This window comes from Wolffia australiana, chromosome 4, assembly GCF_029677425.1.
Source record: "Wolffia australiana isolate 7733 chromosome 4, ASM2967742v1".
Taxonomy (NCBI): Eukaryota; Viridiplantae; Streptophyta; class Magnoliopsida; order Alismatales; family Araceae; genus Wolffia; species Wolffia australiana.
The window spans coordinates 21,479,298-21,503,741 of NC_135838.1; the positions used below are offsets into that span (position 1 = coordinate 21,479,298).

Here is a 24,444-nt window from a genome sequence, read left to right on the forward strand (position 1 = left end):
TCCCCTTGTCTCTCTCTCTCTCTCTCTCTCTCTCTCTCTCTCTCTCTTCTCGGTCTCCCGATTTCACCGTCTCCCTCCCTTCTCTTTCTTGGACCTCCTCACTTTCTCTCTCCTTCCTTCTCCCTCGTTCTATCTTTCAGTTGATTTCCCCTTCTCTACACAGTCTCAGTCGCTCTCCCCCACAATATACGGTCTCCCTCGCTCTAACTCTCTCTCTCTCTCTCTCTCTCTCTCTCTCTCTCTCTCTTTCCACACGGTTTCCCTCCCCCCCTCTGTCTCCCGCTATATCTCTCTCTCCACGCGGTTTCTCTCTCTCTTCCCACAAGATCTCCCTCTCTCTCTCTCTCTCTCTCCAACGGTCTCTCTCTCTGTCCCTCTCCACACGGTCTCCCTCCCTCGCTCTCTATCTTTCTCTCATTTCTTCTCTCTCTCAGACAGGATAACAGCCGTGGCCCGCTGGCAAAACGATGCAGAAGCATGGGAGAACAGCGCAGAGATAAAAAAGTAAGATAATATTTATATTTTTTAGGGTTATTACTATGAAACAGCATGAACTTTCAAATTTGTCAGGCAGCATAAACTTTCTGACATGTTCAAAAAATATCTGACATGTTCAAAAAATAGCACGCACCAATAAGAAGACGCCAAGTGGCATCTTATTTTTTTTGTCAGCGATGGTCAACTGCTGACGTGGCTTCCACCGTGGTAGCCAGGTGGACTCCACGGTGGCATCCACATCTCCGGCCGCTGCCGCCGCCCATCTCCGACCGCCGCCGCCGCCGCCGCCCGTCGTCTCTATCTCTCTCTCTATCTCTCGATCTCACTCTCTCTATCCATCTCTCTCTATCTATCTCTCTCTCTCTATCTCTCTCTCTCTATCTCTCTCTCTCTCTCTCTATCTATCCATCTCTCTTTATCTCTCTCTCCTTGTGGATATAAATAGCATGTGAACATCCCATCAAACCTTAATTGTGCCATTTTTCTCTCTCCTCAACGCCGCATCATCTTTCTCTCTCTTGAAGATCGATTTTCTCTCTCTCCTCAACGCCGCATCATCTTTCCCTCTCTTGAAGATCGATTTTCTCTCTCTCCTCAATGCCACATCATCTTTCCCTCTATTGAAGATCAATTTTCTCTCTCTCCTTTCTCCTGGGACGAGTTTCTGTTTCCATCCACTTGCAGGCAGGTATAGTGGCATTTTTTTATGACGTTTGAGCGTCGGCGGCGGCCGGAGAGGGTCTCAGGACGGCGGCCGAAGAGGGTGTCCAATATCAATATTTCAATATCCATATTTGGATATCGATATCGATATTGGGACATCCATGTCAATATGCGAATATCGATATCGATATCGATATTCCCGATATCCATATTTGGACATTTGGATATTGATATCGATATTTTGGATTTCCATATTTGCACATCGATATCGATATTCCACGATATCCATATTTGGATATTGATATCGATAATTTAGATTTGGATATTTGGACATCGATATCGACATTCCACGATATCCATATTTCGACATCGATATCCATTTTTTAGATTTTCATATTTGGATATCGATATCGACATTTTAGATTTCCATATTTGGACATCGATATCGATATTTCCTGTGTCGTGCACCTCTAAGATATTCATCCAAAGCAAAGGAGAATGTAAGTATCCTATTCATAACTAAATTTCCTCTGTATAATTAATTAAATTATTCTTTTGTATCCGTTTGTCAAATAGGGCTAATGACCGAAGTATTGTTTTTGGTTCGGATTCAAGAGATGTGTGCTCAAGTGATCCCGATGGATATTCAAGCGAAGAATGGAATGAAGAATTTGTTGACGGGCAGAGAAGTAGAAGAGAAGAACGTCAAGAAGAGTTATATGGTGATGACGAGGGTGAAAATATTTTGGCCACACATAGCGATAGAAGATATGATCCTGGCTGCCCCATCGATAATATTACAATTCAATTGGGCATGACATTTGAATCAGGTTCACAATTTAAAGAAGCCGTGAAGAACTACGCCATATGCAATGGGTTCAATGTTAGGTTTCAAATGTCTACGGAGAATATAGTGGAAGTTGTATGCTAGGAACATTGTCCATGGAGGATATATGCTAGTTGGGGTCCTACGAGGGAGACCTTTGTCATAAAGTCAGTAAACGATGAACATAGGTGCAATAGGGATCCCACGAATATACAAGCCGATTATCGTTGGATCGCAGAACACTTCTTAGAGACTATTCGAAGGGATATGAATTATAAGGTAGTAGATATGGTGCGAGAATTGAACGAAAAGTATGGAATCATAGTTTCACTGGGCACCTGTTATAATGCAAGGTCCTGGGCGCGCAAGATGCTTCAAGGTTCTTTGAATGAGCATTATCACATGCTACCCTGCTATGTGGCCGAGTTACAAAAAGTGAATAGGAATAGTACTTTCCAGTTGGAGGTGGAGCACGACATTCATAATTCTTTGCCTAGGTTTAACAGACTCTATATTTGCTTCGAATCTCTAGCAAGAGGGTTCCTTGAGGGTTGTAGACCAGTGATTGGGTTGGATGGTTGTTTTTTGAAAACCGAATCGAAAGGGCAGTTGTTGAGCGCCGTGGGGAAGGATGGAAATAACCAGATGTTCCCTATTGCTTGGGCGGTGGTAGAAGGGGAAAATCAAGCTTCTTGGACTTGGTTTATCAGCCTATTGATGACTGATTTAGGAATTATTGATGGCTATGGTTGGACAATTATAAGCGATCAACAAAAGATATTTAATTGACTCGTTCACCGTATTCTACTTATTTTAAGACTTACTTGGTTAAGGTGGAACTAATGTTGTGCACTAATACCTTGATACGCTTTGACATTTCGCAGGGTCTCGAGAATTCAGTGGCAGGTTTGTTACCGAATGCGGAGCATAGGAATTGCGCAAGACATATTTATGCAAATTGGAAGAAGAAGGGACATTCCACTGACATCTTGAGGAACCTATTTTGGAAAGCAGTGAAGTGCACAACCCGTGAAGGATTCCAAAGGGTCATCGGACAAATGAAGACATTGAAAGCAAAAGCCGTGCAAGATCTTCTAGAGGTAGGCGTATAAAAGTTTTGCAGGGCTTTTATTTCTGACAAGCCGAAATGTGAGGTTATTGATAACAATATGTCTGAGTGTTTCAATAGCTTCATCTGGCCGAGTAGGTCTAAACCTATCATTGACATGTTGGAATACATTAGAACGGCAATCATGGAACGTATAGTTAAGAATAGGGAGTTATTATCCGAGAGTGTTGATTCCTTATGCCCTCGGATAAGACGGGTACTCGAAGATAATAGACTCAAGTGTAGGACATGCAGTGTTATCCATGCAGGCCATCTTAAATTCGAGGTTAGCACACACGGAGAAGGATTCGTGGTTGACCTGCGTGCCCAACACTGTACCTGTAGATATTGGGCTATCACGGGCATTCCATGCCCGCATTCTATTGCCTGCATTCACTTTATCCGGGCGGACCCTGCTAATTACGTCAACGAATGGTTGAAGAGGGATTCATACCAGCTAGCTTATAGTTATGAAATCCCGCCGATGAATAGGAAAAACCTGTGGGGGGAAAATGAGGGAAGCTACCTCTTCCCCCCATTGGCGAAGAAACAACTAGGAAGGCCGAAGCATAGAAGAAGAACTGACGTTAGTGAGGCAGGTCCTAGTGGTCTAAGATTAACCAAGAAAGGCGTGCAAATGCACTGCTCTCTCTACAACCAAGGCGGCCATAATAGAAAGACATGCGGCAATAGAAGGCTACAACCTGCATGCGAAGTATGGATTGAGTTTTTTGTTGAAATTCCTTTATAGCCTCAATTTTCATTAAACATAAAAGATTAAGCACATATTGATCAAACATGCAGGGATCACAGTCTTCTTCAGGAGGATTCATCAAATTGTTGAAGAGCATGACCAAGTTCCAGGTTTGATTGTTTCTTCATTTTAATTAACTACTATGTAATTTGTTGGTCAGTACTCGGATATTAATCGGTCACCATATTTCATAGGTACCAAAAACAAAATAACCTATGCCGCACGACTGATGCCCCAGAGGACCCACATAGATCTATTCACCTCATCTCAAGATAAAAGAGCTAGCAAGGACCTAAACATGTGTCGCAACTTCAAACCATCCAACTCGGACCCAAAAAGTTGATATTTGGTTGTGTATTAGTATGCCACTCGTGTTTGTTTTCGTGCGTCATAAGTTGTACACGGGAATATTGGATATCCTATATATTCAGGATATTGAAATATGGAATATCAATATCAAGTCATATCGATATCAATATCCAAAAATTGATTTCCGGGAATATCGATATCGGTATCGAATATTGATAGTGGGGAATATGGATATCAATAACGGTATAGGGTAAGAGAGATAGATGGATGATACATGTAACATGTAACATGGAGAGAGAGATACAGAGAGAGAGAGGAGTGAGCAAACAGAGTGTGTGAGAGAGGAGCGAGAGTGAGAGAGGAGAGAGAGAGTGTGAGAGAGAAGAGAAAGTGTGTAAGAGAGGAGAGAGAGTTGAAAGTGAGTGAGAGAGAAGTGAGAATAGAGTGTGTATGTGAAAGAGAGAGTGGGAGAGAGAGAAATCCGTCGATATCAAGTAATATCGATATCCATATCCAAAAATCGATTTCCGGGAATATTGATAACGATATCGAATACTGATAGTGGGGAATATCGATATCAATAACGGTCGAGGGTAAGAGAGAGAGATGGATGGTACATGTAACATGTAACATGGAGAGAGAGATATAGAGAGAGAGATAGAAAGAGAGATGGATAGATAGATAGATAGAGAGAGTGAGATAGATAGATAGAGAGAGAGATAGAGACGATGGGCGGTGGCGGCGGCCAGAGACGGGTGGCGGCGGCGACGGTTGGAGACGAACGGCGGCGGTGGCTGGAGACGCGCAGCGGCGGCGGTGGCCGGAGACGTGCGGCGGAGGCGGCGGACGAAGACGCGTGGTGGCGCAACGGCCGGAGACGGGTGGCAGCGGTGGCCGGAGACGGGTGGGGGTGGCGGCCGGAGATGTGGATGCCACCGTGGAGTCCACCTGGCTACCACGGTGGAAGCCACGTTAGTAGTTGACCATCGCTGACCAAAAAAAAAAAGAAGACGCCACTTGGTGTCTTCTTATCGGTGCGTGCTATTTTTTGAACATGTCAGAAAGTTTATGTTGCCTAGCTGACAAATTTGAAAGTTCATGCTGTTTCATAGTGATAACCGAAAAAAAAATAAGAAGACGCCACTTGGCGTCTTCTTATTGGTGCGTGCTATTTTTTGAACATGTCAGAAAGTTTATGCTGCCTGGCTGACAAATTTGAAAGTTCATGCTGTTTCATAGTAATAACCCTATTTTTTGTTAGGTCTTTCAGTTCGTCTTGCTCGTGGACATTCGTTTTGTGCATGGCAACCTCATGTGAACCAGGACCCATCGTCGTGCACTGTGCATGTAGCTCGAGCACGATGTCTTGCAATTCAAAAGGTGTAGTTTCTATAGACACCACTACACCAGAAAGATAAGAAGAGAAGAGTTTGGTGAGGAGAAGACAAAAACACAGTAAGTTCTACTCAAAGAAGAAGAAGATCTTTGGCTTGTTTAGAGAGAGTAATTGGCAACATCCATGGAATAGGAAACAAACGTGATTTCAAAAAAGGAAACCACCCAAAAAGGAAACTGTCTAAAATGGAAATCTCCAAGATTGTTTCCAACAGTCACCTCCTCAAGCTTGGAGCTGATTTCCGATGTCTACGACATAGATTTTGCCTTGCCAGGACATACTCGTAAGGCATCAGGTTCATCCGGTCATGGATGGCAGTGACGATGACGTACTTGGCCACATAGCAGGTGGCTCTCTTACCGAAGTAGATGGCGCGGTCGACGTACAACATCGTGGTGTAATTCTCAGAGCCGTAGGCGCTGTTGATCCGGTGGCAGTTCTCTCGTATCTTGGCGTGGATGTCGTCCACGTCCTTGCCCCTGGCCCTGGGAGGATTCGCGATCTGGACCATCACGGCGCGGCCCTTCTAGCCTGGGTGCACGACCAGCATCTGCTTGCAGGCCAGCAGCTTCAAGTTGATCCTTTTGAAGATGTCCATGTCGTCCACCCCTAGCACCACTGTCCTTGCAATGATCTCCCGATGGAGCAAAAAATTCATTGAAGTCAACCCCATACCTTTGAGCATATTCTTTGACCACCAGCTTCACCTTATGCCTAAACATTTCTCCTCACCGGATCTTTTTTATCATGAACACCCATTTGAGCCCAATGGGCTTGAAATTTGGTTGAGGTAGGACTAACTTCCAAGTCCCATTCTTCTTTATTGCTTCAAGCTCTTCATCCATGGTCTTCTTCCAGATTTCATCTTCCATGGCTTCCTTGAAAGTCTCGGGTTCTTCTTTGGAGAGTTGACACACCTCCTCAACATCATTGTCCACTTGGTGAGTTTCAGCATAAACTTGCCGAAGAGTTTTGTACCTTCTTGGTTCACTCTCCTCAGTAGTTGACTGTTGACATTCAATTCTTTCAACTTCACCTCCTTCAGCTTCCAATGCTTGGGTTGAAGATGACCCAGCTTCACTGTCGACTTGGTCAACTCTCAAATCAGAAAAGATAGGCGAATTAATAGTACCTGAAATTTCTTCTTCCTTGGAGTCCTCCAAATTCCATTGGCTGTTCTCTTCAAAGATAACATCCCTTGAAAGAGTAATGTTTCTAGTTGTCGGGTCATATGCTCTATAACCCTTACTTCCTTTTTCATACCCAATGAAAATATGGGTTTGCTTCGATCTTCTAGCTTCTTCAGGCTGACACCGCGGGTCTTCACGTGGACAATCGACCCAAAAATCCTCAAATGATCTGATGTCGGACGTCGTCCGGTCGACACCGAATATGATGGTTCGGTGCTGATAAATGACGATGGTATCGAACGTCGACGGTGTTGTCGTCCGATGGATGCAACCATAACGGGTTATGTAACTACGGCGTGATGAAGGGGTGTCCTACGTGTCGTATGTGCAAGCTCCGACTCGAGGGAGGTGCCGAGCTCCAAGCTTGGACGGGGCCGCTGAGTGATGGCGACGGTGGCCTCTCGAACCTCATCGGAGTGACAAAGGCGTCTACAGCCAAATGAAATTTATCCTTAGGGCTCGCACGTAACAGACATACTCGTCCGTACCGGTAAGACACTCAAATATCATAGTTTCTCTCAAGCCTCTCTCACCTACCTAGCTCAAGTGCGGTAGAGTCAAGTCGAAATTATACTGCAAGCAGTAAGTAAACGAGCGACAGGAGAGGACGGCGTACCTCGTTGGCGGGCTCGTAATGTAGAATTTTGTTGACGTCGGCGGCGATTTGGAGCTGGTGTGGCGGAGAGGCGCCGGAGAGCAAACAAAGATGTCGGAGCTACTGGTAAAGGTTGGAGGAGGAGAGGAGACAAGGGAGCGACCTTGGAGGTGGCGTGGCTCGAGCGACTCCGTTGGACCCGTAGGAGCTAAGCAGTGCTAGTCAGCTCGGGCGAGTCGTGTAGCAGGTGCGAGCGGCAATGAGCATTCACGTGAAGGCAGAGTATCCCGACAATGTCTGGTAGCTGGTGATGGGCCAAGCCGACACGGACCGGCTGTTGGTGGGAGCAGGAGCATCGCCTCGGCACTGAGGCGTGGTTAGATGGGAAGCCCACGGTCAAGATGTTCTCGTCCAAGATCGATCAGATCAAATGGAGCCTCGACCAAGGGTTATCTGGTCGAAGGTTTAATGGCCTCAGGGATTTCCCGGCCAAAGAGCTGAGCGGCTCGATCAACAGATTTCACGAAAGAGTTCCCTTGCGAGAGAATTTCAAGACCGTCGGTATCCGGTTGGTTGGCTTCACGACCGGGTCGATCGGCAGGAAATTCCAAAGCGGCGGTGGACCTGGACCGATCAAGATCTTGGGCAATATCCAATCCACAGGGTTGTCATGCTTGGAGGCCCTCAGACCCAAGGGAGAACTCCCATTTGAAAAGCCCAATTCGTCCTTGCAACATCCTTGGTCGCGAATTCCGTACATCGCGACAAGGAGGAGGTTGAGGCAGTGCATTGTTGAGCGGCGGATGCCAGCAAACGGTGGCAACGTTCATGCACCTGGGATCCCAAATTCAGTGGGAAATCTCAAATTGACTACCCCAGCTCACACGGGCAACATCCAGACAGTGATCTCTATTCGTCGCGGCAAGGAAGAAGTTGCAGCCATGCATTCGTTGGTTGGCGAACGCAGAGGGTCGGCAGCTACGCCTTTAAAAAGAGATTGGGGCGGACGGCAAGGAGAGCAAAGGGACGATCGTGGAATTGTTGCCCCTTTCCCTTCAGGCGAGGTCCTTCTCTGGCTGCTACTACGATCTCCTCTCTTCCCCCCCTTGTTGATTTTCACTCGATGGAGGGGGGAGTGAGACCAGAAACGAAACTCACAATTCTTCTTAATTTCCTGGTCTGAGGGGCTAGGGCGTCCCCCTCTTCCCTTATAACAAGGGAAGAGGTCAAACGATGCCCCCCCTTAGTGTGTCAAAGGGGAGAGAAGAAGGGTCCATTAAGGGGGCCCTCATATAATGGGCCCCCTCATTACATAATAAAAGGGGGAAAGAAAGAAATAAAAAGAAGAAAATAAAATAGAGACGATTTGGGCACAAGGGAGGGGTTCCAAATTGGCTAAGGATCCCTCCCCATGACGATGACGAAGGACGTAGGGACGCGTCGCAGACGCGATGAAAACACAACGACGAGTGAGAAGAGCACAAAACACGAGAAAGAATGAAGAAAACAAAATGCGATACTTCAAGCGATTTCACCCGATCTTCGACGACGGTGGCGGCGACGCGGATGACGTCATTGATGATCTTTGATGGCGTGTGCCATCATGATCAACTCGAGGCTTGCATCCCTTCCAAGCTTCATATGGTGTCTTGCCTGCCAGACACTTTGTGGGAGATCTATTCAAGATATAAACAACAGTATTTACTGCCTCTCCCCAAAATTCATGTGAAAGTCCTTTGCACTTGAGCATGCTTCGAGCCACATCCATTATGGTCCGATTCCTTCTTTCTACCACCCCATTTTGTTGAGGTGAATAGAGCGCAGTCAGGTGCCTTTTGATCCCTTCATTCATACAAAAGGTAGTGAACTCATTTGAATTGAACTCACCTCCTTGGTTAGTCCTCAAACAACTGATCTTTTCTTTCTTCTCAGCTTCAATCAAGGATTCCTCCATGGAGAGAGTCTCGAATTCTCTCTTGAGCGATGGAGCCTTGGCCTTGCGAAGATGTGAAAATTCACCATTCATGCTCATAAGAGTTTGCCATGTTTGCTTGACTGTCTTCTCCACATCCAGTTGGGAGCTAATCTCATCTGAGATAGCACTGAACATGACCGACATAACTTGACGGTCTCTCTTCTTAACATCATTCTCGGCCTCGACGACACCCCAAATATCCATACCTTCGAGATGAAGACACATCCTTATAGCCCACACTTGATAGTTGCGCTTGGTGAGGATTGGAAACATCCCAGTCTGAGTTGGCTCCACCAACCCTAATGCAGCATTGACATGAAGGCCTTGTGATGAAGATTCTTCACATTGCAACTGCATTTTGTCGATGTGAGATTGGAAAAGAACACAGGCTCTGATACCAAATGTAGACAACCCTACACTAGAAAAGATAAGAAGAGAAGATTTTGGAGAGGAGAAGACAAGAACACAGTAAGTTCTACTCAAAGAAGATGGAACATCTTTGGCTTGTTTAGAGCATGCCCCTTACAGCCTCTTATAGAGGATAGGATGAGACAGTAATAGGCAACATCCATGGAATAGGAAACAAACATGATATCAAAAAAGGAAACCACCAAAAAGGAAATTGTCGAAAATGGAAATCTTCAAGATTGTTTCCAACAGTTTCTTCTCGGATGATCATCTCTTTTTCTTAGATGATGGATCAATTTTTTTAACATGCTGGCCAATCAAATTCTCTCGTATCAGTGTCTGTTAAAAATGTCAAACCCCCCATCCCTATGATTCAGGATTGTAGGGGTTCAACTTGGTACATCCTTGAAAGTAGGATGACTTAGCAAATCTTTGAGAATAGGATTGTGCCTACTTTCTAATATCGTGCCTAGTTTTTAGGGGGCATTTAGGCCATTGGTCGTGCCTATAAAAGGCTCCCCATTTCTCTTGTTTTCATCACCCCTTGATGTATTCTCTTTTCTCCCTTTGAGTTGAGTAAAGTTTCTTGAAAGTTGTTTTGAACTAGAAGTCTCTCCTTCCCTCTCTGTATCTCTCTCTTGGAGTTGGTGATCTCTTGATGGTGACGATGAAGGGATGTGACGAGGCTTGTGATGATGCCTCAGTGTTTGTCCTTGCATCATGATGGGATCATCCTCGACATCTTCTGCATTTGTTCACGTCCAAGTAGGCTTCTGCGAGTGTTTGTGCCCACCAAGTGGTATCAGGGTTACGTGTTGGTGGGGAAATTTGACGGCTTTTGGAATGGCAACTTTCATTATTTCTCAATACAACGTTGAGAAATTGAGCAGCTCGGTCAACTTCAGTTTGTGGCAACAAAAAGTGAAGGACATATTGATCGAAAATGATGTTATTGAGGCTTTGGATGATTCAAAACCTGAAGGTGTTAAGGATGCCGATTCGAGACAGATGGAAATGAAATCTGCCAGCACTATTCATCAACGTTTGTCAGATGGTGCGAGATATCATGTTTTTGACCTTGAAGATCCTGCCCAGATGTGGAAGACATTGGCATGACTATAGGCAGGGAAGAAGTCTAGGAGCAAAGCTTTTTTGAAAGCAAAGCTATTCAGGCTTTCGGATGGCCGAAGGTACCAAATTGAATGCTCATATTGATCATTTCCAAAGCCTTTGTGTTGAATTGCCAAAGTTTACGGACAACTTGTCTGAGGAGAGCAAGATGATCATCTTGTTGATTTAATTGCCTATTTGATGCCGGACGTCGTTAAGACGTCGTCCGGTCGACACCGAGGGTAGCGGCGCGGTATCGAATAAGTGTCTCTATCGGACGACGACGGCAAGAGTCGTCCGATAATGCGAATGGACAGATATGAATGATGACGGAAATACAAAAAGTCCTACTGTAGTACGTGTGAGTGCCGAAATGCGTGTTGCCATTCCAGAGATTGACGGGATTGCTTATGGTGAGGTCAAACGGACCTCCCAAACCTCGCCCGAGGGGGTCGAGGGCGACTACGTTGCCGAACGGGGATACCTTATTTAGATGCTCACACTCGTCGGGCTCGGCCGACTCATACCAACCAGGTAAGACTCTCAAAGAAATCGTCATCGTTTTCTCAACCTGTCTCACTGTCACCTACGTCTAACCCGAGCACGGAGGAGGCAAATCGAAAGTATACTGAAGAAAGTAAGAGATGTAAAGAGCAGTAAAGAGGGGTACCTTCGTCGCGTCCTGCGACGGTAAAATCTCGTAACATGGGGATCGGAGGAAACAACAATGCCGTGGGCACTTGTGTGGCCGTCGGTTGGTGGGACGGTGTATGGTGCAAGGCGAGAGGGGGCACTCGGTGCACGGCACGGCGGTTGGCCGAGGCAGCGAAGGGCGGCGCGGCGGTCAGGCATAGCGCAGGGCACGGTGCGGCTCAGGGCATGGGGACGCAGCGCGACGGGCGCGACATGATGCAGCCAGGTGTGGCAGCACGGTGGCTTGTGTGGCGCCAAAGCGCGGCTGTGGCGCTGGCGTGCGGCGTGGTGCGTGCGTTGGACGTGGCGCGCGCGCGGTGCAAGCTCAGCACGGGCGCGCGACGCGGGTGGAGATGTGGAGCGGCGTGAACAGACGTGGGCAGCACGGAATGGAGGGTCGACTGCCCTCCAAGCGGCGGCAGGAGTGATCGGCTGGCGGAGGGACGACGGCGCGCGGGCGGGTAGTCGGCCAAGGGGCGCGGAGGGGAAGCCTGGACTCCCTACGGCGTTAGGGCGGCCTGATGGTGGCGGATCGGCCGCGAGAACGGCGGCTCGCGCATCGGAATCAGCGGCGTGTGGTGGCGGGTACAATGGCTCGCGCGGCGGCGAACAGGTGGACGGCGCAATCGGCGAGCTTCTTCTCCTTCTCTTCCTTCTTCTTATTCCTTCTTCTTCTTCCTTCTTCTTCTTCCTCTTCTCACGATGGTGACTCTTTGACTTCCAAATGTTATGCTTTTTAGAAATTCAAGAGTATCTTGAGGGAGCGCCCTCCCCTCCCTTTTATAGGAGAGAGGTAAAAGGGCCCCCTTAACTGCAAAATGAAAAGAGAGAAATGAAAATAAAAGAGGTGGTTTATGAAGGCCCACTAAGGGGAGGGGAAGGTATCCTCATGCGGGAACTTCCCCTCTCTACATCGTGGATGAGATGGTCGAAACTACGAAAGGAAATAAGAAGCGAGTAAATAAACGATCCGAAGGTGGCGTGTCGTCACGCCGAATATCTGAACCCGAGTGTACGCGTCATCGCTTTGGCTTGTCGCGTCGGCTGGACACGTGTTGGCGGCGGGCTCGATGACGGTGCCGGCAGTCCTGCAGTGTCGGACGGTGCCGCGCCATCACTAACAAGTACGAGAACCTTGTGACGACTATGCTTCATGGGACAAACATGCGGAGTCTTGATGAGGCAACTTTGACATTAATGGAGTTTGACTAGAGGCGGTCTGTATCTAATGCTGATTAAAGTCAATGTTTAATCATGCAAGGCGGGCAAGAAAGAGGTCGTACGAGGGAAAGAAGCAAGACCAGGGAGAAGAGGAAGGGACGGTCCAAGTCAAGGGCCAACTGTTTGAAAAACCAGGTATGCCATAATTGTCATGCTGATGGATCGAGCAACCCCGCTCCCTCAAAGACGTCGTCAAAGCCCACACTGTCATCATCGATGGTCTGCCGGTCCGAGCCCAGCCTGACCGGCACGTCAAGGTGAAGGCAAAGATATGCCGCTGCTTGTGAGTTTGATGTTTGTCGGGCCATATCCAGTCGCACGACCCTTTTTTGAACCTTTGTTTTATTTTGTTGTTAATTGTTTTAGGTTTACGGGGGCTCCCATGTCCAATGCCTCCCTTCCCTCCCCCCCCAATTTACACCAAAATATGAAAATGTTAATCATGAGGTACTAATGTCCATGTGGTGTTCCTCATGAGAGCTTGAAATTCTGAAGTCATGGCCTGCATCCAATTTAGATTTTTGGATGCAGCAGTAAATGCAGTAGGTTCCGATATGTTTATTTTGTTAATATGAAAACAGGATGGAATTGGATATCTCACAAAGCACAGAAATAGTTCTTTAGGACTAGAAATTGGATCATCATTAATATCTGCAAGGGTCTTTGTTTTCAATTTAATATTCAATTCAGGGGTACAATAAAAATGTTGAAATAATATCCATATATTTCTTAGCTATTACATCCGGATAATATTTCTGTGTTTTGGCAATAGAAGAACTTATTAAGTCATTCGATTTTTCTCTTAGCCTTGAATCGACAAAACTCGAGAGCTAATCAACTGGCGAGTTAAGGACTTGCAAGCCATGAGAAATACTGCTAACCGAGGATGAAGATACATTTTTGGAATCTTTAATTGCTTCTAGTGGTATCTGATCTTTCGTATGATCAGATATTGAGTTGAAAGTCGAGGGGGATTAAAAAAAATTATGGATAAAAGACGGATCCTTAGGAGAAGAATTAAAAAAATTGTATGGAAAATAACTTAAAATGCCTTCAGATGGATGTTTCTCATATCTTTTATACGAAAAATAGAGTTTACCTATCAGGAGAGACAGAAATCTGTACCCATGGTGCATTGAGCTATATCCCAAAAAATTGCAAGTTTCCAATCTATCTTCAAGCTTGTTGTGAGCATATGGTTTAAGATATGGATAACATGGTGGCGACAACGTCAACACATTGACACCGGACGCGTCACCACTGTCATCTGAAGTCAACACGACCGCCAAAGATATGCCGCCATCGTCACCGGATCAAGTCAACGAGCCAGCGTCACGCACGTCTCCCGCACGCCCCTTCACGCATCATGACACATTGTCAAAGGCAGATCAACAACTGCCCCTTGACGTGACACAAACCACTTCCCTCGTCTTTAATTTTTAGTAACTTGTATTTTCTCTTTCCTCCAAGGCCTATATGTATAGGCCATTGTATCAAGAAATAGTTAGGCAAGTTTATTTCAAGAATTGAGTTATTTTTCTCTTCTTGGAGCACTTGCCCCAACCCTATTCTCCCTATCTCTACCTCCGTTCGCCGCCACCGCCGCTGCCGCCCGATAACTTGCAAATTAACATCATTAATTGATGAATTTTACATTATATTTATGTGTTTTAATGACTATATTTGCATGTTATACTTTGATTTTATTATTATTTCTAATTTTTTATCATTTTTTACATGGAATTTAACCTCATTTCAGTAAATAAATATTTTTTTGCAGGGCCTTAAATACTTGGCTTAACGTTGGTAAAGGTTTTCCTAAATTTTCTGGAATTTTTCCATATTTTTATATAATATTTTGACCATTATATACCCAAGAAATGATTTTTATATATTTAAATAATATATATTGAATTTATTGGGCATTTTATAATGTATTTATATATATACTAAAGGGCATCCACGTCGTTCGCCCAAAATTTGGGCGAATGAGTTGATGTTTATAATTAAATAATGAAGAGAGAGAATAATAACCATTATTGGCTAATTATGGCATCGCAAATCGCGATGCCATAAAAAGCCAATCATTAGATCAAAATATATATTTATATATATTAAGCAGCACGGGCGGCGAGGCATATTCCTCGTACGCAGAATTGAGTCACCGCGTGCATTTATTGCACGCGGTAATCGATTCCTCGTGAGCTTTTTAAAAAAAGACAAATGACGGTAAGCTTACCTCCTTCTTTATTATTATTTTTTAAAAGAATGACACAGTCAAACATTGCGGCTTGAGTTGTCATTTTCTGTTTTATTTAGAAAAATTAAAGAGAAAGGGCGACGTGGCATCATTATACCATTCAAAGAGACTAATCATTCTCCATTCATGGCGGGCGGGCATTGCGGACAACGATGTGTTGACACGTGATCCAATAAGGTGGAAAATGAGAAAGAATGCTAAGCCAATCAGAAAAATTAGTTTTTTTAAGATAATAAAATGATCCAACGGCCTAGATTTAGCCTCACTAAAACCATGATATCTTGAGATCTAGATGTCCGATTGGGCTGAAATTTTGAGGGTAGGTTTGTCTTTTCTCCCTCTAAAATCTAGACGGTTGGATCATTAAATAGAGGTTTAGAAATGGGCGAAAATCACTTTTTGAAGCTCTCTCCAAGGAATTGGCCAGGAAGGACACAAGGGATGCTTTGGAAGTCGACAGTTCTTGATTCTGCACTCAAAGGTGTAAGTTTCTGATTTGTATTTCAATCTTCTTCTTGAACGATTCTAAAACGCCAAGGCATGGGCAAAATGTACATGCCCTAGAAGTTGGTTTTGAATGAAATTAGCACTGCATTTTGATTCTGATTCAAGATCTGATATTTGATCCTTAATTCCACATCAATTTTGAACATTTCTGCTCAATTAGATTTTTAATTTAGGGTCGGATTTCATCTTTTCCCCAACTTCTTCACTTTCTCTCTCTAGGTTAATTTCTCTAGTTTCTCTCTCTAAACTTGGATTTTTATTGTTTAGTAATTTAATTTAATATATAAAAAACCTAAAAATAAAATTTGATTCGAAAATTCATCCATCTTGAAGTCCAACTTAAAAATCCCTTTCTTGATTATTTAATTCCCAATTTTAATTCATAAAAATTGTTTTAAAATTTTATAATAATTGGGAAATTAATAATCTGAATCAATCTGATCTCAAAATTAAAATATTTTTATCTTGAGTTTTCTGACCGAAATTAAAATCAAAATTAAGTCTTACTTGATTTTGATTAATTAAAAACATTATTAAGCATAATTAAGATTTATTAATTGCAAAATTAATTCATCTTTGAATTAATTCATTGAAATTGGATAAAAATTCTTATTTGTTGCCTCACTGTCGTTCGACCCCTTGCTTGCTCTATAGTCTGTATTTAGTAATTAAGGGAAATTATAAATTTTATTGTTTAAGTCTAAACGCCAAATCAACGACATATTTACATGCATTTTTAGGCTTATCACCGCCGTCGCCATTTTGCGCCATCGGCTACCCTCAATTCCATCTCGTCGTTGTCGCCCCAGGCAGCCCACACTTGACCGCCGAAGGCTGCTGCCCTAGACCGCCCAAGGCCGCCGCCCCAGGCCGCCCTAGGCAGCCTGCCCCAAGCCGCCCGAGGCAGCCCGCCCTAGGCCGCCCACTACTGCCGCCCGGACCGCCCAAGGCAGCCGCCTAGGGCTGCCCAAGGCAGCCCGCCCTAGGCCGCCCAAGGCTGCTGCCTCGGACAGCCCAAGGCAGCCGCCCAAGGCCGCCCAAGGCTGCCCACCCTAGGCCACCCAAGGCTGCCGCCCACGACCGCCCAAGGCCGCCCTAGGCAGCCCGCCCAAGGGCGCCCAAGGCAGCCACCCCAGACCGCCCAAGGCAGCTGCCAAGGGTCGCCCAAGACAACCTGCCCTAGGTCGCCTAGGGCTGCTGCCCAGGACCGCCCAAGGCCGCTGCCCTAGTCTGCCCTAGGCAGCCCGCCCAAGGCTGCCGCCCCAGACTGCCCAAGGCAGCCGCCCATGGTCGCCCAAGGCAGCCCGCCCTAGGCCACCCAGGGCTGCCACCCAAGACCGCCCAAGGCCGCCCCCCAGGCCGCCCAAGGCAGCCCGCTCTATGCCGCCCAAGGCCGCCACCCGGGCCGCCCAAGGCTGCCCACCCAGGGCAGCCCAAGCCACCCTAGGCCGACCGCCTAGGACCACCCAAGGTGCACCAACCCCACTGGTACCCGCACACGCCCGCCCTGTCTATGTCTGCACTCGTCCATCACGCTCTTTGCCAGGGCCATACAACGCCGGAATGCCCAGAACCTGTTGTCTTGTGAGCCACCAACGCTTGGAATTGTCCAGTCGCGTCACGATCAGTATTCCCCGCAACCTCTTCACACACTACGGTGCCGAGGTACGCCTGAACTCTTTGGTGTCGAAGTGTTCTTCGTCTAGTGTTCCGCAAGAATTCTCCACCGCCGACAGATTTGATTTGATTTGGAACTCCCTAAAATTCTCTCTATCGTGAGTTTCTCTCGTGACGTGAATTCGAGTATTGAATTTGGTGCTTCAGCATCGTCGCGGTGGTTGAAGACAGTACTCCCGCCCTCGACGAGGAACGGGGTTGCAATACCATCATCTCATCGGTTTTAAGTTTCGAATTCGATCATGTGGATTCTATGGTCTGTTTTATCCGTCCATCCAAACCCGTTGTGTACCCTCCACCCGTCGTTGTCCTATCCATCCCCATAGTCCTCTTTCCCCTAGATGTCGTGCATCATAACATAAGCAGCCAAAGGTTCTCAAGAAAGTATAGTCTGGAGGGAATTTAAATAACACTTCATATGGCGATTTATCATTAAGAATAGCAGTAATAAGTCGATTAATAAGAAAAACAACGGTGGCAACAACTTCATCCCAAAAATATTTTGACATGTTAGCATGTTTTAACAATGCAAGAGATGGCTCAATAATATGGTGGTGTTTTCTTTTGGCAGTTCCATTCTGCTCAGGTGTGTGGGGGAAGGACACCCTGTGTATGATCCCATTAGTGTTTAAATACTAATTTAATGATTGAACCCCAATCAGATGGTACATGCTTAATAGACACATCTAGTTGTTTTTCTACACGATTCTTAAATTCAATAAAAACAGCGTAGAGATCACTTTTTTTTTCTTGAGAGGATAAAAATAACATGATAAGAGAAACCTGATCGAGATAAAACAGGGGAAGATCCCCATAAATCTGAGTGAATAATTTCTAAGCATTTACTGGACAAGTGATTGGTAGGCGCAAAAGGTAATTTGTGAGATTTAGCTAGATTGCACAGTTCACATATGAATTTAGAAGTGTGTGGAAAAACGTAAAGACCAAATTTATTCACAATAGAGTTCAAAATACGAAATTGAGGGTGTCCAAGAAGAGCGTGCCATGTCCCTAAACACGCTTTTCCCCCAACAAATGCACATTTTGAGAGTTCCTGATTGTCAAGATGATACAGCCCATTTCTAACCATCCCTCTAAGTAGAATTTGATGGGTTGCTTTGTCCTTCACAAGACAGTAAGAGTCATGAAATTCAATAAAAACATCATTATCTTTAATAAATTTGTGAACAGATAATAGATTCTTAGTGATATGTGGAACATGAAGAATGTCATTTAGTAGTAGTAATTTTAGAGGAGCCGATGGATAAGATCATTAAACCTGAGTCACTACCTATTTGAAGTTGATCGTTATGAGGATATGGCTTCGATTGAGACAAATTATTATGTTCTGCTGTTAAGAATGCCTATGCATTTGTTTGTGAGAATTGACTCCTTGGTCGTGGGTTCTGAAATTCTGGGTATTCTCTTGCTCTATGCCTGAACTGAAAGCATATCTGACATCTGGGTTGAAATCTCTGATTTCTTCCTCTTCCATGTCCTCTGTTTTGGAAATTAAATCTATTTTGGCTAAAATGTTTCCTCTGGTAATTGTATCCTGGCTGGCCCTTCTGAATCTGCAGATTGTTAGCCATTGGTGGAAAGGAATTCCTTCCCTCCTCTTGTTCATAAACAAGAAAATCGTCATGAGACTTAAGATGGGCCACAATTTCATTGAATTTCATATGATAAAGATTGACATTGATGCTGATTACAAATTGAGAGTATGCAGAACCCAATCCTCTTAGGAATGTGTGTAGACAATCGACAATTCATCCACACGATGACCCATTTGTTCTAAAGATTCTACAACTTCCTTAAAATGCTTAATGTAATACTCAACATTGAGTGTACCTTTCTTCATGTTGTGAAATTTCCATTGAAGTTCCATGACTAGAGTTTGATTCCAGCCCACGAAGGCATTTTCCAAGCTTTCCCAGGCTTCTCATGAGGACTTAGCTTTTCTAGTGTATGGACATACTGACTCTGAAATAGTTTGGTGAAGGAATCCCAGTACTTGTTGATCGGTTCTCCACCATTTCTTGAATTCAGGATTTTCGACCATGCTTACTTGGGCATCTGCAATCAAAACTGGATTAGGTATTCCGTCTATAAATTTCATCAAATCATACCCGTACAATACTGGTAGCATTGAGCTCTTCCACATATGATAATTCTCTCTGCTGAGACACGGATTGATTATGATTCCAGGGGGAATCGCAACCTGGACTTGTCCAACAGTTCCCACACAGAATTCTCCGGTCGACACCATGTGAGTAATTGCTGCCGAGCTTTCTTGAGCCATCTTGATCACTGAACTGGCTCTGATACCATGTAAAGATTGCACCTCGCTTGGAGAGATTGAAGAAAGAGAGAGAGAAAGAAAGAAGAAGAAAGAAGAGAGGAAGAGAGAGGGACAGAGACACAAAGCCGTAATTAGATATCTTATTTCCCACATAATTAACCACAACATTGGTTGGTATTTAGATAATATAAGGTGATACCATATTTAGTAAGTATTTAAATCATAGCTGTTATATCTGGTATAGCGGCTATGGATCGAACGACCTAGATTGTTCGATTCGTTTTAATCATAGTCGTTATAACTAGTATAACTACTATGTCCTATTATAATTGTGGCCATTGAATCCTATCTACGTTTTACCCTGTCTATATTTAATCTTAGTCTATGTTTGAACTTATATTTTTCCTATTCATCTCTTCTCTAACGAGTATAGGATAATTGTTTAATTACTATTTGTTATGTCTTAATCAAGTTCCTTTTGGCTTTCCCAGTGGCGAGTTTCCTCCGTTACTCCGTGGGTTCTTCTTGTTTTGTCGTCATCTCCCTCTCTCCACTGTCTTTTCATTTTCCTCTCTCCCTGTCTCTCCCTCTCTTCCACCCTTTCTTCCTCTTCCTCCCCCCTCCCACCCTCTTTCTCTCCATCTCTTCTGCCCTCCCTTTCTCTCTCCCTCTCTTCCACCCCTTTCCTGTTCCTCTCTCTCTCTCTCTCTCAAACTCTTCCGTTCTCTCTTCCTCCTCTCTCTCTCTCCCTCTCTTCTGTTCTCTCTTTCTCCTGCTCTCTCTCCGTCTGCCCTCCCTTCCTCTTCCTCCTCTCTCTCTCCCTATCATCCGCCCTCCTTTCCTCTTCCTTCCTCCCTGCCTTTTTCCCTCTCTTTCCCCCTCCTTTCCTCTTCCACCCTCGCTACCTCTCTTCTTCTCTCTACCTATGTATCTACCCATCTATCTATGAATATATCTTACATTCAGTCTTCGCTATCTTCCTCGCCATATCAGTCCCAAGCCTCTTCTCCCTTGCTCACTTCTTCTCTCTCAGACTCTTCCGCGATTTTCGTAACTCAATTTCTGAAGATATAGGGATACAAGTTTAGATGAGAGCTGGGAAACTGCTTTCGATCAACACAGCGGGAAGATGGAGAGAGATGCGAAGGAATAGATCAATGAATAAGGAGAAACATAGAGAATGGAAGCTATTCCACGCAGAGTTAATTCCACCAGATCCGTGAGATAGAAGGAAGTGGCACTGCTGGAGTACGTTCAAGATTGTATGCACTAAATGATGAAAGAAAGTGTCGTCGGGGGGATTTTTGCCCTAGCACGACTGGGTAGGTTGTCATTCCCCACTCGTTCTTGATGTAGGGGAGGTCGGTGTGGCATAGTGATTGTCCAATCGATATCCGTTCGATAGCAGACAACCGATATTTGATATCTTGAAAAAAATTGGGACGGTGTCTGATACTGGATATCGGATATCGGTTGATATCCGTCCTTTAGGTCTAGACAGATATCGATGATGGATATCAGGGGGGTAGGGATAAAATAGGTATGGGATACCGGATATCAGATTTCAATATTCGGATATCGCAACCGGTATCTGGATATCGATATCTGGTATCGATAGGAAAAAATAAAATTAATCATCACATTCAATGACTAATGTACATCGATCGTATGCTTTTTGATATATTTTCAACTTTAGTTAATATATAGATTGCAAGATTTTTATTTTCTTCCATATGGGATAATAGGATTCAGAGTTTAATGTAAACTCCGAATCCTGTTATCCCACATGGAAGAAATTAAAAAATTTGCTATGTATATATTCAATAAGTTGGACTATACATTAAATGATAAATAGCATTTTAATCTATAGTCGCTATATTTAAAGCTCCTTATATATGTTCGTTATTTAATATATTAACACATTGTCCAATAAATAGAGCTGAAAATTTCTATTTTCTTCCATATGGGATAAAAGGATTCAGATTTTGATATTAAAATCCAAATCCTGTTATCCCATAAGGAAGAAATAAAAAAGATTCAGCTCTATATACATTAAACAAGACACTTAATCAATAAAAATCTCCCCAATTACCCTCTTTCCCATGTTGATCCATTCTAACAGCTGAATAATTATGGATTAATTATATTTTTAAATGTCCTCTTTAACTTGGATATTGAAATCTGATATCCACGCCTGATATCTGATATTGTCATCCTCCCCAAGAGACGGAGGCGGATGACGACATCGAGACAGATACCGATATCTGATATCGGTATCCGATGTCCGGATATCAGAAAAATGGATACCGAGAATTTGATTTTTGATATCCCGTACAGCATCAGCCCCGATACCATAATCCGATACCAGTATCGGGACGGGCAAACCCTAGTGTGGCATACGCCGCAATAAAGGACCTTCAACCTGACATCATCTTCTCTGGTGGCTATGTGAGAGGTAGATATAGAAAACCAGCCAAACTGGGCATAAACATCTTGGGAATGGAAAACTCTCCAAAGTCAACAATTCTCTCTCTCTCTCTCTCTCTCTCTCTCTCTCTCTGTCTCTCGCTCTCTCTTGCCCCATCTCTCTTTCTCTCTCTCCCCCTCTCTCTCTCGCCCCCTCTCTCTCTTCTCATTCAAATACGCTAAGAGAACTTGGACCATCCCAATTCCCATGTAAATAACTGACAGTGTCCAAACCAGACTAAATCCGGTCTTATTCTTGGAGAACAAAGAGACTAAAAATTCCAATCTCCCGATAAGAACAAGCTTAAAAATAAGTGTGGAGAGGAGCACAATAGTTGCTGAATGTGAAAGGAATGTCAAATAGAGTAAGTGCACGCACGGTTCTTGAAAACCAATTAGACATAAGGCTGAAGATAAGAAGAAAGGAATATGAAAGTTAGAAGAAAAAAGAAGAACAAAGGAAGAAAACAAGTAGTTAAGATCAGAAGAGAAGAAAAAGTAAAAGAGGAATACAGCAAAGACGAGAAGAACACAAAAAGGAATTGTAAAAAGAAGAAGAAGATAAGAGCAAAGAAAGACGAAAAGAAGAAAAGAATAAGAACGGATGAAAAGGAGACCAGAAGGATAAGAAAGGGATATTAAAACTATTAACGAACATAGTGAGAAATAAGAGTACCAGCGTGAGTAGGGGGCGCAGCGAGAGAGGTGGGGGGGAGTGGGTGTTGGACAGTTAATCTTGACTTAGTTAATCTGGGAGTTGGTGTTTTTGAATAAGTCAACAAAGAACAAGTCAGAACTGTATAGGGTGATGTTCAGGCAGGAGCTGAGTTCAAGGAGAGCAGAAGACTGGGTTTTTTGGAAGACCAAAAACACTCAGTCTTCGTAGAAGCGAGAGTACGAGAACCTGAAGAAGGGTAAGGATGACTCAGTTGTTGATTTTGTTGGCAAGTTATCTAGGATTATGTCGGAGATGCACAATCTTGGAGAGAAGCTCACCAAAGGCGACGTCGTTGGAAGGTTGCTGCGAGCAACGCCGGCAAAGTTCCACAATGTCACTGTGGTGATAGAGCAGTTCTGTGACATCAAATCCATGTCCCTTGAAGAACTTGTGGGCTCATTGAAGGTGCAAGAAGACAAGCTTCGAGAACGAGATGCAGTGGATGAGCAGCAAGCACTTCTTGCAAGGCATGATGGAAGACGAAGTCAAGGAATAAGTCGAGGTCGTGGAAGCAATGGATGAGGCAAAGATGATGACCACAAGCCCCGTCACAAGTCAAAGGTAGGGTGCTATAATTGTCACCGATAGGGATATTATGCAGCAGACTGTCTAAGAGATGACAATGAAGATAAGGAGGATGAAAGGGCCACTCTGATGGATACAAGACAGGAGCATGTATCCGCTCTCTTGTAGGCCATCACAAAAGATCACTCAAGGTGGATGTGAGCATGGAGAGTATTGGATAGTTAATATTGACTTAGTTAATTTAGGAGTTGGTGTTTTTGAATAAGTCAACAAAAAACAAGTCAGCATGGTATAGCGTGATGTGGAGGCAGGAGCTGAGTTCAAGGAGAGCAGAAGATTGGGTTTTTTGGAACACCAAGTACATGGACAAGTGTGTGGCCATGCTGAGTTTAAATCCATAGGCAGTTATGGGGGAGTGCCTATAAATATGTATGTGCTACATTGTTGTTGTATGCTCCCCCCATCTCTCAAAGTGTTCTTTCTTCTTGTTTCTCATTGTGAGATCAAGAGAGTGAGAACTTAAATCTTTTTTTCTCTGTGTGAGATCAAGAGAGTGAGTGCATGTCCTTCCATTCTCTGTGTGAGTTGCCGAAGTAAGAGAGCTAGGTTCCAACAACGGGGACGGCGGCGAGAGAGAAGGGGGAAGGCAGGCGGCGGCAAGCGCGGATGGGGGGAGGGGGGCGTTGGCAAGAGAGCGGGCGGGAGGAGGGGAGGCAGCGAGAGAGGGGGAGGAAGGGTGGGTGGAGCGGGCGAGAAGGCGGGGGCATCTAGAGAGCGGGGAGAAGGGGGGCGGCGGTGAGGGGGGTGGAGGGAGGCGCGCCGTGCTCGCGGAGCGGCGAGGGGATAAGCTGCAGACGAGCGGGGGGCGGCGGCCGATGGAGTGGGCGATGGGCAGTGCGTGGGCCATGGATCGTGCATGGGGGGGTGAGAGGCAATGACAAACAAAAAAAACTTAAAATTTTTTTTAACATACACTGGTACCGGTCCGGTCTGACCTTAAGACGGGATCCGGACCGACCGGCCCGTCCAAAATGTCAAAGCCAAGTCTTTATTATGTTCTCTTTGGGAATTAATAAAATATCAACGATTTGACTCGCCAGCGTAGTCCTTGATTTCTCTTAAATTGACTGTGGGCCCTGCGAAACGAACACCACATATTGGGGTTGTTGAAGTAAGTGGCTGGGAATTCAAATGTAACTTAGACTCTGGAAATCAAGATGATGATATTTAAACTATGCCAAAC

General features: G+C 44.7%; 1 protein-coding gene across 2 annotated transcripts; it reads left to right on the plus strand.

The window, feature by feature from the left end:
* Positions 1 to 78: 78 nt before the first annotated feature.
* Positions 79 to 5,073, plus strand: LOC144702363 (uncharacterized). Of its 2 annotated transcripts, XM_078574377.1 has the most exons (4): positions 79 to 504; positions 2,872 to 3,087; positions 3,900 to 3,959; positions 4,044 to 5,073. In XM_078574377.1, exons 1-4 carry the CDS (start codon positions 478 to 480, stop codon positions 4,059 to 4,061), a joined length of 321 nt encoding a protein of 106 aa, XP_078430503.1. In that variant the 5' UTR covers positions 79 to 477; the 3' UTR covers positions 4,062 to 5,073. The 2 variants fall into 2 exon arrangements, 1 of the variants encoding a protein (XP_078430503.1); XR_013581240.1 differs by lacking the exons at positions 2,872 to 3,087; positions 3,900 to 3,959; positions 4,044 to 5,073 and adding an exon at positions 673 to 2,863.
* The last annotated feature ends 19,371 nt before the right edge of the window (positions 5,074 to 24,444 follow it).